Source organism: Gymnoscopelus microlampas, assembly GCF_963454915.1.
Source record: "Gymnoscopelus microlampas genome assembly, chromosome: 4".
Taxonomy (NCBI): domain Eukaryota; kingdom Metazoa; phylum Chordata; class Actinopteri; order Myctophiformes; family Myctophidae; genus Gymnoscopelus; species Gymnoscopelus microlampas.
In genome coordinates, this window is record NC_139941.1 from 53,431,756 (window position 1) to 53,447,392 (window position 15,637).

The 15,637-nt window shown below is 39.2% G+C and overlaps 1 protein-coding gene across 1 annotated transcript; it reads left to right on the plus strand.

The window, feature by feature from the left end:
- Positions 1-253: 253 nt before the first annotated feature.
- Positions 254-3,984, plus strand: LOC311044140 (uncharacterized protein; the record flags this gene model as incomplete). The annotated part of the gene is made up of 4 exons (XM_084055560.1): positions 254-388; positions 1,110-1,364; positions 3,060-3,332; positions 3,965-3,984. The coding sequence occupies exons 1-4, from the start codon at positions 322-324 to the stop codon at positions 3,982-3,984; spliced, it is 615 nt and encodes a 204-aa protein (XP_083911686.1). The 5' UTR covers positions 254-321.
- Positions 3,985-15,637: the final 11,653 nt, after the last annotated feature.

The following is a 15,637-nucleotide window of genomic DNA, read 5'->3' on the forward strand; positions in this document are numbered from 1 at the left end:
ATAAGGTGCATAAGGTACAACATGTATATGAGACATAAGGTGCATAAGGTACAGTATGTACATGAGGAGACATAAGGTGCATAAGCAGCAGCTATATACCGTACATGATATGTGCAATAATCCACACTGTCGTCTTTCTGGAAACAGATGACATCATATCTTTAATCTGATTGGCTGATTCTTCTGAACTAAAGAACAAGTCCTCCTTCATTCTCTTTCAGACTCCAGAACTTCTCTTTCAGTAAACATCTGTTTATTCTGATCTGTTTATTCTCATCTGTTTATTCTCATCTATTAAATTCAGTTCAGTTTTGATAAGTGATGATGAAGATTACAGCCACCCTCCTCATCCTCTCCTCTGTACTTCATGTCAAAGCGATCCCAGGAAGTAAGTACATTATATCTACTGTTATTGTATAATATATACATTTATATCTACTACTGTTATTATATAAAACCAAATATGGACAATGCACAATACAAACAAATGACACGCACGCACGCACGCACGCACGCACGCACACACACACGCACGCACGCACACACACACACACACACACACACACACACACACACACACACACTCCTTTTACTACCTGTTATATTGAATCTTGAATGTTGGTCCAAATACATAAACATTAAAACAGATGTTAGGAACTGTTGTTGTGACATCATGAAATATGGAGAATATAATATAATACATCATGAAAATGAGGGTTTTGTGCAGAGGGAGGAGGAGGGGCCTATTATAGAACCCTGGGGATTCCAGAAACCTCACATCTCCATATTTCATCATACAAGAGTTTTGCACACATATGGTTTTACATTTTAATTTTAGAAATCTGACATGATTTGATACCTGTTTTTTTTTACATCATGAAATATATTTTTCCTTATTAATTACTTTCATAATAAAGATAAATAAATACATAAAAACATTTGAATCTGTTTCAGTGTGAATAAACCGTTTGATAGGAAGCTACTTTTAATATCCAACCTTTCACTTCATATAAGAACCAAACATGATTGTTTAACATGATGCTTATGTGTTATTGTCACTGTGAAGAAGTTTGTTGTTGAATTTAATATCATCTTTGTTTTATTTACAGTGTTCCATGAGGAGATTAAAGTCATTGGCTGTTCAGACACAGTTAAAGACTCATATAAAGAGTACATGATGGCACTGGATGGTGAAGTGATGTTCTACGCAGACTACAACAAAGGGAAGGCGGTGGAGCCTCAGCCTCCGTTTGTAGATCATATGAACTGGCCACAAGTTTATCAAAATGCTTTGGCTGATCAGCAGTACTGCAAAGACCAGCTGGACACCATTCGCACTGCCTTGAAGAAACCACCAGTGAAAGGTAAATGAATACTATGAACACAATAGTTATTAACTAAAACGGTTGAATATACGCGCGCACGCGCACACACACACACACACACACACACACACACACACACACACACACACACACACACACACACACACACACACACACACACACACACACAAAATCCAAGATAGTACGATAATACAACAGTTACCATCAAAGTAAAACATATCAAAATTAAGGCTGGGACTCGATTAAAAAAGCATTAATCTAATTAAAGGTAGGGTAGGTGATATTGTTTTGGTTAAAACAAAAAGTGAATTGTTAAAAGGTTAAAGCACTTATATTGTGATAGTAATCATTGCTATAGAGTGTTTGTTCAGTAACAGGAGTCTCCCCGTCTCTCCAGCTCTTTAATAAACAGAAAATACATTTTCAGGTGACAAAATCTCAGCCAATCAGGAGAGAGTACCCATTTATTACAGTTCCAATTTTGTCTGATCATTTCTTTGTGTCATCACTTCGAATTTAACTTGTTTAATCTTTATCTTGACTGAGTTCTCTATCCTGATTGGATAAAATTGGAAATTAAACTGAAACTGAACTTAAAATGCATTTTCTGTTTAATAAAGAGGTGGAGAGACATGGAGACTCCTGTTACTGCACAAACACTCTATCAATGAGTACTATCAGAATATAGAGCTATTTAACACTTATTTTAACCAAAGAAAATCACTTGCCCTACCTTTGGCTTTGTAATTAATTCATCAAAATGAATCGCATTTTAATCGCATATCAACATTTTACCTGAGAACAGTGAGAAGCAATTTTTTCAAATGGATTTTGGTATACGTCTTTATGTTCTCAAGTACTGTACTTAAGTACAAGTTTGAGGTATTTGTACTTTACTCAAGTATTTCCAATTTCTAATATTACTCCACTACATCTCAGAGTCAAATATTTCCAGTAAGTAATTTTCCAGTACTTTTACTCCACTACAATTATTTGAAAACTTTAGTTACTAGTTACTTTTTTAGATTTTGATTATTATTAAAAAAACATGCAGAAACCACTTCAGCCATTCATCGGCCATTTGAAAATAGCCGATCTACAAGCATGAGGCATTGTGAGCTTGTGGATCTGCTATTTTTAAAAGATTTGTATACATTTGAAAACTTTAAATGGGAAATTTTGTATAATGAGTACTTTTACTTTTGGTACTTTAAGTACATTTTGATGCAAATACTTTTATACTTCTACTCAAGTACTTTGAATTCCGGACTTTCAATTAACAGAGTATTTCTGCATTGCAGTGTTGATACTTTTACTTAAGTAAAACATTTGAGTAGTTTTTCCACCACTGAGGCTGGTAGTGTTTTGTAACCGTTGTTTTATGGTCGTGTAATTTATCATTTAATAAAAATAAAATGCGTCATATGACCCGCACCGCATCGTGCACCACCCCCTCCCCTACACACAGAGCACCGCTGGGTTTTTTTTCTGATTGCTTGATGTACTTTATTTAGTAAGACATGAGAACAACAGTACATGGAAGTACAAATTCACAATACAAGGTCTACTAAACTGGAAGACTCATAAAAGCACTGAGCTTGTTTCAAATGAGTTCCCCACGCACACAAATCATGGTTAGAAAGAATAATGTTGATATTATACAGATGATAATAAAACTGAACATTAATGACATTTTTAATTGTCTATTTCCAGATGGATATGTGTTATATGAGGCTACCCGCTGTGTGTTTAACTCCAGTGAGCTGAAGGACATACAGTTCATATACTCAAAGAATTTCGATGGTGATGAGATCACCAGGTGGGACAGTAGAGTAGATCAGTATGTTGGATACACTGAGTTTGGTGTGAAGAACGCAGAGCGCTGGAATAAAGATCCTAGAGCACTGGCTGCGATGAGAAGAAACCGAGAGGCAATGTGCAAACCCAACATTGAGGGCTACTACCACGATGTTCTGAACAAGAGAGGTGAGCTGATCTCAGAGCAGCACTCAACACTCATCACCTCATGAACTATAACATGAAATCACATGATTCTATTCAGAGATGATTAATGGTGTTAATATTGATCTGATAATAATTATTACATATTTCTTTATCTGCTGAGAAACATTTCGGATCCTCTTGATTTATACTGTATCCTAACAGGCTGTCACACAGTGGAAATATCAGATCTACAAGCTCACAACATGTGGTGTCACCATCGTACACCCAGTATAAATGAAACATATAGATCTATCTCTGAGTGTTTTCACCTACATATAATAACCTGCCTAAAACAGAGACACCAGGATTAATGTTTTTAAATGAACTTTAAAAAGAACCATGCAGGCTAAAACACACCTCTATACACTTCATTTCACCTCCTGATTTTATATTTTAATTATTGTCTTTACTAGTTTGTTTTGTATGATTTTAATCACTTTATTAATATTTTACAGGAATATGTGTATTGTTTTGTTTGTTTCTACTCTTCTTCATTTGAGCTATTTTCATAAAATGATATTGCTTGGTTTATTGTTGTTTATGTAAAGCACTGTGTAACTGTGAATTATTTAATATGTTTAAATTATATTATATAAATGCATTCTACGTTGTAGAAAGCTGTAGACTATTGTAGAATCTACAGTACTATGGTGCCATCTGGTGGCCAAACACTGACATTTACAGTTACAATTTACAATGTAGGCATTTATCAGACGCTCTTAATCCAGAGAGATTTACAGTAAACAAGGAAAACACAAGGTAATACATCAGATGCATAGAAATAGTAATCTAGGATCATAGGTAAACCAAGAACCTATCATCAGTCTAAACCATTGGTTCTCAAAGCTGTGTCCGGGGACCCCCAGGGGTCCTTGGGGGGATTCCAGGGGATCCCCAGCAAAATGTGTTAATATAGCATCACAATCATTTTAACCACTTTAACCTTTTCTACTTTGGCTATTCAAAAATATCAGATCTACAAGCTCATAGCGCGGCACCGAGTGCCGCGCTATGAGCTTGTATATCTGCTATTTTTGAAAAATCGTGAAAACTTGTGCAAATCTTTGAATATATATTTTTCAAAGCGAACATTTGTAACTCAAATCTTTGCTTCTGGGTGGTCCCTGGAACAAAATATTTTGCGATGGGGGTCCGCGGCCAAATACATATCATTTTGGGGGTCCTTGACATGAAAAAGTTTGAGAACCACTGGTCTAAACAGTATAATATCATACAAATAAATAATATGTACATTGAAACTATCCAAACTATAGGATGGCAGGTCTACAATGAACCTGGCATCTGTCTACATCATTGGTTCTCAAAGTGGGGTCCGGGGACCCCCAGGGGTACTTCAGGGGGTTCCAGGGGTCCCCAGCTAAATGATGGATAGGAACCAAATGGCCCGTGTGGGTCTGTAACTCTGAGAGTGTACAAATGGAACCAAATGGACCCTGTCGGGTCCATTTGGTTCCATTTGTACACTCTCAGAGTTAAATCAACATTGATTTTACAATATAAATTGAGGTCCCAGGGATATAAATGTCATTAAATGGGGGTCCGTAGCCTAATGCTTGTCAAACTGGGGGTCATTGTAATTAAAATGGTTGAGAATCACTGCTAGAGAGCCGTAAAAATCTTCTATTATGGGGGTCCCTGGCTTATCTTTTCAAATGGGGGTCCGCGGTCTAATAAGTGTCTATTTGGGGGTCCTTGGCACGAAAAAGTTTGAGAACCACTGGTCTACATAACATGATATCTAAAATACATTTTAACATTTGCATAAGACTGCAAGGTCATCAAGGCTAGGTCAAGTGCTACAGGCTTCAGATTATGGTGGTAGATTGGGAGTGAGTCTGCAGTTCAGACTGCAATGGAGAGTTTATTCCACTGTTTGGGAGCCAGAAGGGAGACGAGTCTAGCATGTGTGGAGCGTTGAGCGATTGTTAATAATAATGACATTTTCCTATGACAGTTATATAAGTGTAATAATAATAATAATAATAATAATCTTATTTATCCAGTGGAGCCCAAAGTGAGACTAAAGTCAGAGACTCCCCCTCGTCGTGGTGAACACACTCACATGCTGAGGTGCAGCAGCTACGACTTCTATCCTCAAGTGATCCTGGTGACCTGGTGGATAGGTCAAGAACCTTTGACCTCTGGTCTCTCCTCTACTGACGAGCTGTCTGATGGAGACTGGTACTACCAGTACCACTCCTACCTGGAGTACACACCCAGGTACACACCTAACAGACACCTATACATAGAAATACACACCTAATAGACACCGATACATATATTCTTTAAAAATAAATCAAGTGTTACTCACTTGCTGAAAATTGCCCATTAATTGGTAGGCTAATACTAAGTCACACACACACACACACACACACACACACACACACACACAAACACACACACACACACACACACACACACGATTCCTCCTGAGTCCCGTGTTTATCACCAGTCTACTCCAGACACAACTACGCAGCAAGCTCGTCGTCGTGCAAGCATGACGAACGCACACAGAGACCCGCGAGCGAGTGTGTTATACATGAATACACACACAGGAATACGCTATAATGTGCATATCTTGTTACTAAGTTTCTTCTACCTTCCTATTTTTTCTGCAATGGGGAGGGAATAGTGGAATACACAATAAACACTAGAGCGGAGGAGAGCCCAGCGGGGCATTCACGCTCCTACACAATAATAGTCAAACTTTTGTTTTTCTCCAAAAAACTAAATAATAACAAAGATCAACGGATCAATGTGTTGAATCGCGGCACGTTTCAGCGTGTAGATCGTCTACTTTCACAATCTGTCCTAATGTTAGTGCTAATTAACAGCTGCTCACTCACTGCCAGACCGGGCGGGGAGGAGGGGCCGCTTCAGCTCTGAGCAGATCCACATGGACACACATTCAACTTGAGGACACACGCACGTCATGATTATTTTAGGTGGAGAAAATATCAGTATCTTATTGCCTGTAACGGTCTAATGCTATGGTGCCTAATTGTAGTTGGTGTGTGTGTGTGTGTGTGTGTGTGTGTGCGTGTGTGTGTGTGTGTGTGTGTGTGTGTGTGTGTGTGTGTGTGTGTGTGTGTGTGTGTGTGTGTGTGTGTGTGTGTGTGTGTGTGTGTGTGTGTGTGTGTGTGTGTGTGTGTGTGTGTGTGTGTGTGTGTGTGTGTGTGTGTGTGTGCGTTACAGATCAGGAGAGAAGATCACATGCATGGTGGAACATCCCAGCCTGACCGCGCCTATCAAGATGGACTGGGGTCAGTTACTGTGATCTATTGTATTCTACTGTACTCTACTGTACTCTACTGTAATGTGTTACACTACACTCTATTTTAAGGGTTCAAAGATTCTTCTCTTTTTGTAACTGAAGGTACATTTGTTTTGCAGAAAGGAAACACAGCAATCCAATTAAAAACAAGACACAATAATAATACAGACACCAGAAATAAGAATCAATACAAATACATTAAAACATCCTAAAAAAGTTATCATTCTAATAAGAAGGTCATGACAGGAATCTCACCTACTTAAAGTGTCTTGTCTAGATGAGGTACATCATCTTAGTTTACTAATGGCTGCAGATACAAAGACATTTATAGAAACGATAGAATTTCCACATCAGGGTCAGAAGCTGCTGGAGTGAAGGGGCTGAAAGTGACTGTAAAGTATGAGAACAGTCCTGAGAGATGGAACTGGTCTTATATAAATGCTGCATTAATATCAATGGTAATGGTCTAGTGGTTAGAGTGTCTGCCCTAAGATTGAGAGGTTGGAGTTTGATCCCTGGCCGGGTCATACTAAAGACTATCAAAGTGACCCAATGCCTCCCTGCTTGGCACTCAGCATCAAGGGTTGGGTTGGGGGGGGTAAGTCTCTGTGACTAGAGTCACATCAAGGGTTGGGTTGGGGGGGGTAAGTCTCTGTGACTAGAGTCACATCAAGGGTTGGGTTGGGGGGGTAAGTCTCTGTGACTAGAGTCACATCAAGGGTTGGGTTGGGGGGGGTAAGTCTCTGTGACTAGAGTCACATCAAGCCGCCTCATGCTACAGAAACAGGAGATAGGCTCCTCCCCCTATGGGTCACATGGCTCGGCAAGGCTTACTTACTTAACCCATTCAATCCAGGAACGCATCTGACTGTGTCATTTTAGACTTATGTTATACTTTAGGATATTCAAAAATAGCAGATCTCCGAGCTCAAAGTGCGAAACCGAGTGTCGCGCTACGAGCTTGTAGATCTGCTATTTTTGAAAAATGTTTGAAAATCTTTTAATATATATATTTAAAGCGAACATTTGTAACTGTCAAATGTCTCAACAAATGTCTCTGTTTCAAAAATAGCAGATCTGCTATTTTTGAATAGCCTAAGTATAAAATAATAGTTATAGCTCAAATCTAAAATGACACAGATGATTCCATGTCAGAGTCAGTGAAGAACAAGGTGTTTTGATCTACTGTAATAATATAATTAATATAATATTTGTATTATCAGATGACTCCATGCCAGAGTCAGTGAAGAACAAGGTGGCCATGGGAGCATCAGGTCTGGTTCTGGGTCTGGTCTTGTTCCTGTCTGGATTCATCTACTTCCAGTGGAAGAAACGAGGTGATTAACATGTTTAATTAACATGTTTCATTAATAAATCTACTAACAGTGGAAGAAATGAGGTCAGGTCAACAGAGCATCACGTGACATGTGGAACCCTCACAGAAATGCAAACAAACAAACAAACATGTAAAGCCACAACCTAAACTGGTTTATATTGGTTCAGAACCTTAACCGGTTTAGACCAGTTTAGACGACCTTGTTAGAGGTCAAAGTGTGTTCTATGTTGTCACATTTAGTCTTAAATAAGAGTCAAATGTTCACATTAGTTCTGATGCAACATGTGACCCTGATGACTGAACCCTAATGTTGTGTTGTTGTGTTTTTGTGTTGTGTGTACATTTATGCATTTTATGGAGAAATACACACAATACAGTACATAGGATTTATTTGTGTGTCTGTTTTAACTGTCTCTCTTCTTCTTCTATCAGGTCGTATTCTGGTGCCGACAACCAATGATGAGAATCTTTAGACTCCTCCCACACACCCAGGTTCACTTCCTCTTTCTTTTTACTAAACTTTTTTATATATACATTCATACAGTTTTAATGTATAAAAGTGTATAAAACTAGAAAACATACACAAAACAACATGTAGTGTAAGAAGTGAAACAATCCTCGTAAACCATCCCAGTCGTGTGAATTCACATAATTATGTGTCTTCTGCATAATTTCTTATAATAATGAATCTAATAATCAAATTTAATAATCAAATGATTTGTTGTATCAGACAACACTGATGTCAATGTGGTCAGATGGGGGGGGGGTCCTCTTGGTGAACTGTGTAAGTTTGGACCATTCATCATCAATCAAATATAAACATGTTTTACGTGACGAAGGAGTTTAGATCCCATAGCCTGAGAGGATGTTCAGTGACTCAGTCAGGAAGTGAAGAGACGACACAATGCATCCAAACTCTGAACCAATCATTTGAACTCAACATTTCAGTGACCTGAACCCAATGATTCAGTTCATTGAAAACACTGATCATTCCATCACTAACAGGATCAAAGACAGAACCTTGTGGTCCAAAGGAGAGTGTTCTACCAACTGAGCTGCCCTTCCTACTAAGATACACTATTGACAAAGTATTGGTCAAATGTTGTTTGAATGGACTGAGTTGTTTCTACTTTGATGGTTACTGTAGTTGCAGGGAGGGTGCTGGGAGGTTAGGGTTTTAAGTAGTTTACTAATAACTTGTTCATAATCTTTTAGCATGGTTTTAAATCATTAAATCATTAACCGACTGTTTAACATGTTATGAATAACACATCATTTATTTAAACTAATCATTTATGAATGATTAATTTACTACTATAAGGGAAGGTTATTCTAAAGTGTTAACATGTTCACACAGTTAATACATTCTGATTCTTATCGGTCTATTGTCTTTTCACAGAACACCTGGGTGTGAGAGGAAGAAATACATGTGTGTCCAATCAGCTTTTAAATAGTCCTAACAGCAGCACAATGATGACATCATCAACCTTTTAGGGTTAAGGTTAGGTTTAGGCGTAGTTTTTGTGAATTTAAAGGTTAGTGTTAAGGTTAAGGTTAGGTTTATAGGCATAGTTTCTGTGAGGTTATGGTTAGGGTTAAGTTTAGGTTTAGTCATAGTGTTTGTGAAGTTAAAGGTTGGGGTTAGGGTTAGGTTTAACCCTTTTTTTGTTTCCCTGTGATGGGTGGACCTGATCCTCTAGGGTGTTCTGAGGTGTGGGTATACCCGGTTCCACCCAAATTAGACAATGGTGGTCCGCCATAGTCTATGCAATTAATGGGAAACACTGATGACATGCAATCATTTATATTAAGTAATGATGATGATATGTAATGATGTATATGTAATCACTAATCACGAGCAGGGGAGCAGCTCTCATTACAACTTAGGAGGGAACCATCTTCTCATCAATAATATCACCAACATAGAGCTAATGCTAGGATTTTAAACTAACTAATAATGGTCACAATGATTACAGTTTGTCTGACATTTGGCAAAAACTAAACACCAAATCCATGTTCAATGCATGAAACAAACTATAATGTTATGATGTTATGATGTAAATAATTAATTATAGGTTGACATCACATGATTTAACAACAAACACATTAACATGCCTCCATGTTTAACTGCAGGACTTACAAACATTGATACTTTGACATTAATTCACATCATTTGAGATTTGATTTGATTTTGGTAAAAATATACGAGCAAAATCACAAAACAACTTAAACCTAGGATAACACATTAAAGCGTAATGAAACACTTGTTTCCAATGTGGTCCTGCAGCATAACTAACAAGGACGTATGACATAAGATGTCATGTGTAGACGGGTGACAGTGTGAAGCAGGTCAGTCACTGTACGTCTGTGGGAGTTTTTTTTTTGCGAGGTCAGGCATGTAGTGGGTAGTGGGATGTGTGATGCTTGTGTTTTCTGCCATGTAGTTGATTGATTTGGCCAGCATTGGTAATGCAAGACATGAGTTACAAGAATATGTAGTTGTTACCTGATAAGAAGTTGTTTAGAATGTGTTATTACATTTGTAATGTTTACATTACAATTGATTGGGATTCTATTTCAATATCTAACTATTAAGAATTGGTACAGTAAAACATCTTGGTAATAAGCACAGATGGACTTGAGGTGTGGTACAAGAATCAATATATCAACCAATAACTCATACTAAATATCAACGTTTTTTTTTTTTTGCTTTTAAAAAAAAGAATCTTCAGTGGAATCAGCTTCTATTAAATATAGATTTTAAATAATATCATTTATTTAAAGATACTTTATTGGAGGAACATGTCAGACATGTCCCCTCCTTCCCCCCTGGGATCTGGGCCCCTGATCATCAATGGTTTGAAGTTCAGATGTTAGATTTTGGCTTTAAAGGAGAATTCCGGTCATTTTAAGTGTTATGTTTGATGTGTGTCAAATCACTTACCAACGTAGAAATGAAAATCGCGTTACTCGACAGATCCCCCTATCGACCCCCACCGTTGTCATAATAGGAGTCGCTAGGATAGCAGCAATTCGCCTATTTTAACAAATGTAAAGTCTGTTTTTTTCTCCTAGTACTCATTGTGGAGTCCCATGATAACGTAACAGGCGCTAAAACTCACGACAAGCTAACGGCTAATAACAGAACGAGCTAACGCTGGGGCTGCTTATCTCTCTGCATGGCAGCCCCAGGTTGCCAGGTCGGGAGAGAAACCAGCAACCAGCAACCCCAACGGTGGGGGTCGATAGGGGGATCTGTCGAGTAACGCGATTTTCATTTCTACGTTGGTAAGTGATTTGACACACATCAAACATAACACTTAAAATGACCGTAATTCTCCTTTAATTTGCTTGGTTTGAATGGAATGTCACAATATCAATAAAGGAATAAGAAACATAATTGGGCCTCATGTTTTCTCTCCTGAACTTGAATACAACGTTTTATATGTTGAAAGAATTGTCCTCTTAATCCATGCCGTACGCTACATCTCTAGTAAAGGCTTGATACTTAGTTGCGTGTGGTGTCACACACTGAAGATGGCAGATCATCATACAAGCTCACAACGTGTCGCAGCACGATGCGCTGTGAGCTTGTAGATCATCTATGTTCGCTGCACGACGCCACACGCAACGAAGCATATCAAGACAAGCCAAACCCGGCTGCACACATGTCCAGGCCAGTGGTCCGTCTTCATTTGAGAAAACTATTATATAGACTACTGTTCATTTATATCTTATGTCAAGTAGGGGTCTGTCTGTCTGTCTGTCTGTCTGTCTGTCTGTCTATATCTGTCTGAATTCAATTCAAAAGGCTTTATTGGTATGACATTCTGGGGAAGTGTTGCCAAAGCACAATTACAATTATTATATTATTACAACAAACAACGTAACAAAATACAATCAATGAAATGACATAAATAAAGGAGATGGTGTAAGTAAAACATGGTATACATCTGTGTCCTACTGGTTGTCCCTTTTCTTGTGACAGGAATCCACATATTTTGCAGCTAAAACTGCACATTCTTTCTGTTCCCCCAGAAGGAGTGTCATTTCTCCCTTTCTGTCATAATTAGGAATTCTGGGCAGTTTATTTAGATTTTTTTGTAAAGAACTGATATTTGTGTAGTTTTCCTCTCTGGGCAGCCAGGTCTGTCTGTGTCTGTGTCCTTCTCTATTTGTCTGTCTGTCTGTCTGTCTGTCTGTCTCCAGAGTTTCATGGCCACAGGGTCTCTGACCACAGGGTGACACCAGGGTGACACCAGGCACACATGACAAATCAGTGGGTGTTTGTTATTATTGTAAAGCTAAGGGACACTGAAAAAAGGAGTGTCCAGTCCTAATATCCAGAGGTGTAAAGTAACTAAGAAAATTTACTCAAGTACTGTAAATAAGTACACTTGAGGAATTTTCACTTTACTGGATTATTTCCAATACTTTTACTCACTACATCTCAAGGCAAATATTGTACTTTTACTCCACTAATTTAGTTACTAGTTACTTTGCAGATATACGTCATTATATTACAAAACATACATTAACCACTTTAGCCCCATTTTATACACAGCCGATCTACTAGTAGAGTCAAAAATGGAGGTTCCGTGACCATCCTTTGGCAAGTAAGGTTTGACGATTGATTTGACCTCTATGGACCCTTTAGAAAAGATTTAGCCCCCAGGTCCCTCCCAAAAATCCTGGCATTTTTTGCTAGACAGCCAAATTCAAAATGGCGCCCGGCGCCATCTCTAAAAATTAACTTTTGATCTGAATGACCTAGAATCATGTATGAAGGCACTTTTCCATACAAGTCAACCATGAGGATTCCAAATCTGACACAATTTTAATTGTAAGACCTTGTTTTGACTCCGAAATTCAAGATGGCCGACATCCAGTAGAGTAAAAACTTATACCCAGGGGGCAAAGGGGGGTATGCTGCATTTGTCCTGCCATAAAAGGTTGGCCACCAGAAATAATATCTATGACCCAGTAGGATCACAACCTATATGGACAACCCGGTCACCTTGCTGCTGGAAATCCAATATGGCCGCCTCAATATTATCAGAAAGTAGCTTTGGCAATAACTTTTGAACCAGATGGGCTAGAAATAAAAACTTGGTGTCTATTTCATGGTTTCAGAGCATGAGAAACTCAATGGAATACTTATCTTTATGATTGGGTGTGTCTGGACCTTTCATTTGCATATTTCCAAGATGGACGCCACGCGAAAATGAGTTTTACTATGACTTTTACAGTGACAGCTGACTGTTATGGCAACAAGTCTGCTTTTTAAGCAATATGAACACATTTGGTCAGTTTGAGCTTTAATTTATATGTTGTCAATATGGCAGACCCACACCATGAGTCTGGTCAGAGTCGTGTAATCCGGGACACAGAGATGGTAGTCAAGGTCATGGCAGCAGTGGAGACTAACCCATGATCAACATATCTACAGGACAGTGTGCTGATTCCACAGTCAAGGACGACTTGATGAGTGTGAAAGAACTGGGAGGCACTGAAGGCACTGTGTGAGTCACTGTCCAGTGAACAGAAGAAGACAAGCATAATGAAGCTTAACACTTTCTACACTCAAAACACATCATCTAAAATATCTAAGGGGAAAACCTCAGCACCTGGCAAGAGCAATGAAATTACTGCCCTCCTGCGCATGACCCAAATCATAGCCAGTGGTGGAGAACTCAACCTTGTCTTTATAGGCAACCACGAGTGCAGTGACTTCCCCCCTTCCCTCTTCCAGGAAGATGGCAGGATGAGAACAGGTACCAAGGCAAGCCTTGTTAAGGTCCTGAAAGAGGAGACCAAAGTTGCATGCATCCCTGACCTGCCTACAGAAGACATAAAAACAGCAGTAGTTATTGATGCCATGTATGCCATGCGCCATTGGTCGTTCCTGAAAGGTGAAGCATTTGGAACAATCGCTGAACGATACCAACGTCTGCTGTTGAATGATGTGCCTGCTGGCACAGAGATCATTCACTTCTGTTTTGACCGGTACAGTGGACCTAGTCTTAAGACAGCTGAGCAAGAACACAGATATGCTTGACCAAAACCTGCCAAAGAATATGAAGTCAGTATGCATTACACAGCTCCAGATCCTCAGGAGTTTTTTGCTGTGTCAGCTAACAAGGCAAACCTATTGAGTTTCCTCTGTGACGAATGGTGTGAAAATGAGAAACTTAAGGCGGCCCTTGGTCCAACACATCTTTACCTGGGTGGGGGGGTTAAAGAAGAGACAAGGAGTGTGGTGATCAATGAGGGGTCTATTGAAGATGTCCCTGCACTAGAATCCACACAACAGGAGGCTGATACAAGAATAATACTCCACACCCTGTACAGCGTCCAGAATGACAAAGTTGACAGAGTTCTCATCCATGCCAATGACACAGACAACATCATCATGTGCCTTTACTATGCAGCAACCCATCTCAGATGCCTTCCAGAGCTGTGGGTGAGAACAGAGCAAAATTCATACCTTCCTCTCCATCAAATGGTATCAGCACTGGGGCTCGCACAGTGTCGTGCCCTGCCCTTTATCCATAGTTTAAGTGGCAGAGATACTGTACCACCAGCTATCCCTTCTTCACTGGGAAGAAGGCATGGTTCAAGGCCATCATGCGTCTGGATCTCTGCACTTGAGGAGTTTGGTGAAAACTCTTATGATTCCCTCTCAGATGACGTCCATAAATCCGGCACGAGACCTCACAATTGCTGTATATACATCCAAAGAGGACCACCAGGAGGATTTTGACCTGAGTAAGCTTAGAGTGTACAAGTTCCTCAATAATAGATCAACCCTCTTAAAGCTGCTGCCCCCGACAGAGAATGCCTTTGACCTGCACCTGAGAAGAGCTGTCTCTCAGTGCTAGCAATGCAGTCCCCCTTGCATCTACCGAGCCAGCCTGGCCTGTGTCAATGAACAAGGCAATATCATGCAGCTGTATCAAAGGCTGCCAAAAAAAACTGTTCCCGTGCAAAGAAGGCAATTCCATGCTACTTAGGATGCCGTTGCCAGGGACTGGAGACACGATGCAGCAGGATCAGTGCAACACATGACAACAGTGACAGTGAATAGCATTGTACCATAGTATCATTGGCTTTAGAAGCAGGCAAGACAGCACCATAGAGGTCAAAATGAACCTTTTGTAGGCAACCTCAATTCCGCCTTTACTCTATTTGTCACTAAGTAGTCTATCTTTTGTTATGTTACTTGAATGCATACCACTATGTTAATTTGTATAGCCCTAAAGTTGAAGTTTATGGCAAGTCTTGGAGTGTGCATGTGTCGGTTTATATTGTATTTAGTTTATTAAAATGATACATAAGATACGTTGTGGGCTTTTTCTCCGATTTTCTCTGCAATCATCCCCACAACTATAGATCTATAAATCAATAAATCTGAGGGGAAATGTAATACCATACATTATTTATGACTGCAGCCATATTGACAACATATAAATTAAAGCTCAAACTGACCAAATGTGTTCATATTGCTTAAAAAGCAGACTTTTTGCTGTAAAAGTCATAGTAAAACTCATTTTCGAGTGGCGTCCATCTTGGAAATATGCAAATGAAAGGTCCAGACACACCCAATCATAAAGATAAGTATTCCATTGAGTTTCTCATGCTCTGAAACCATGAAAT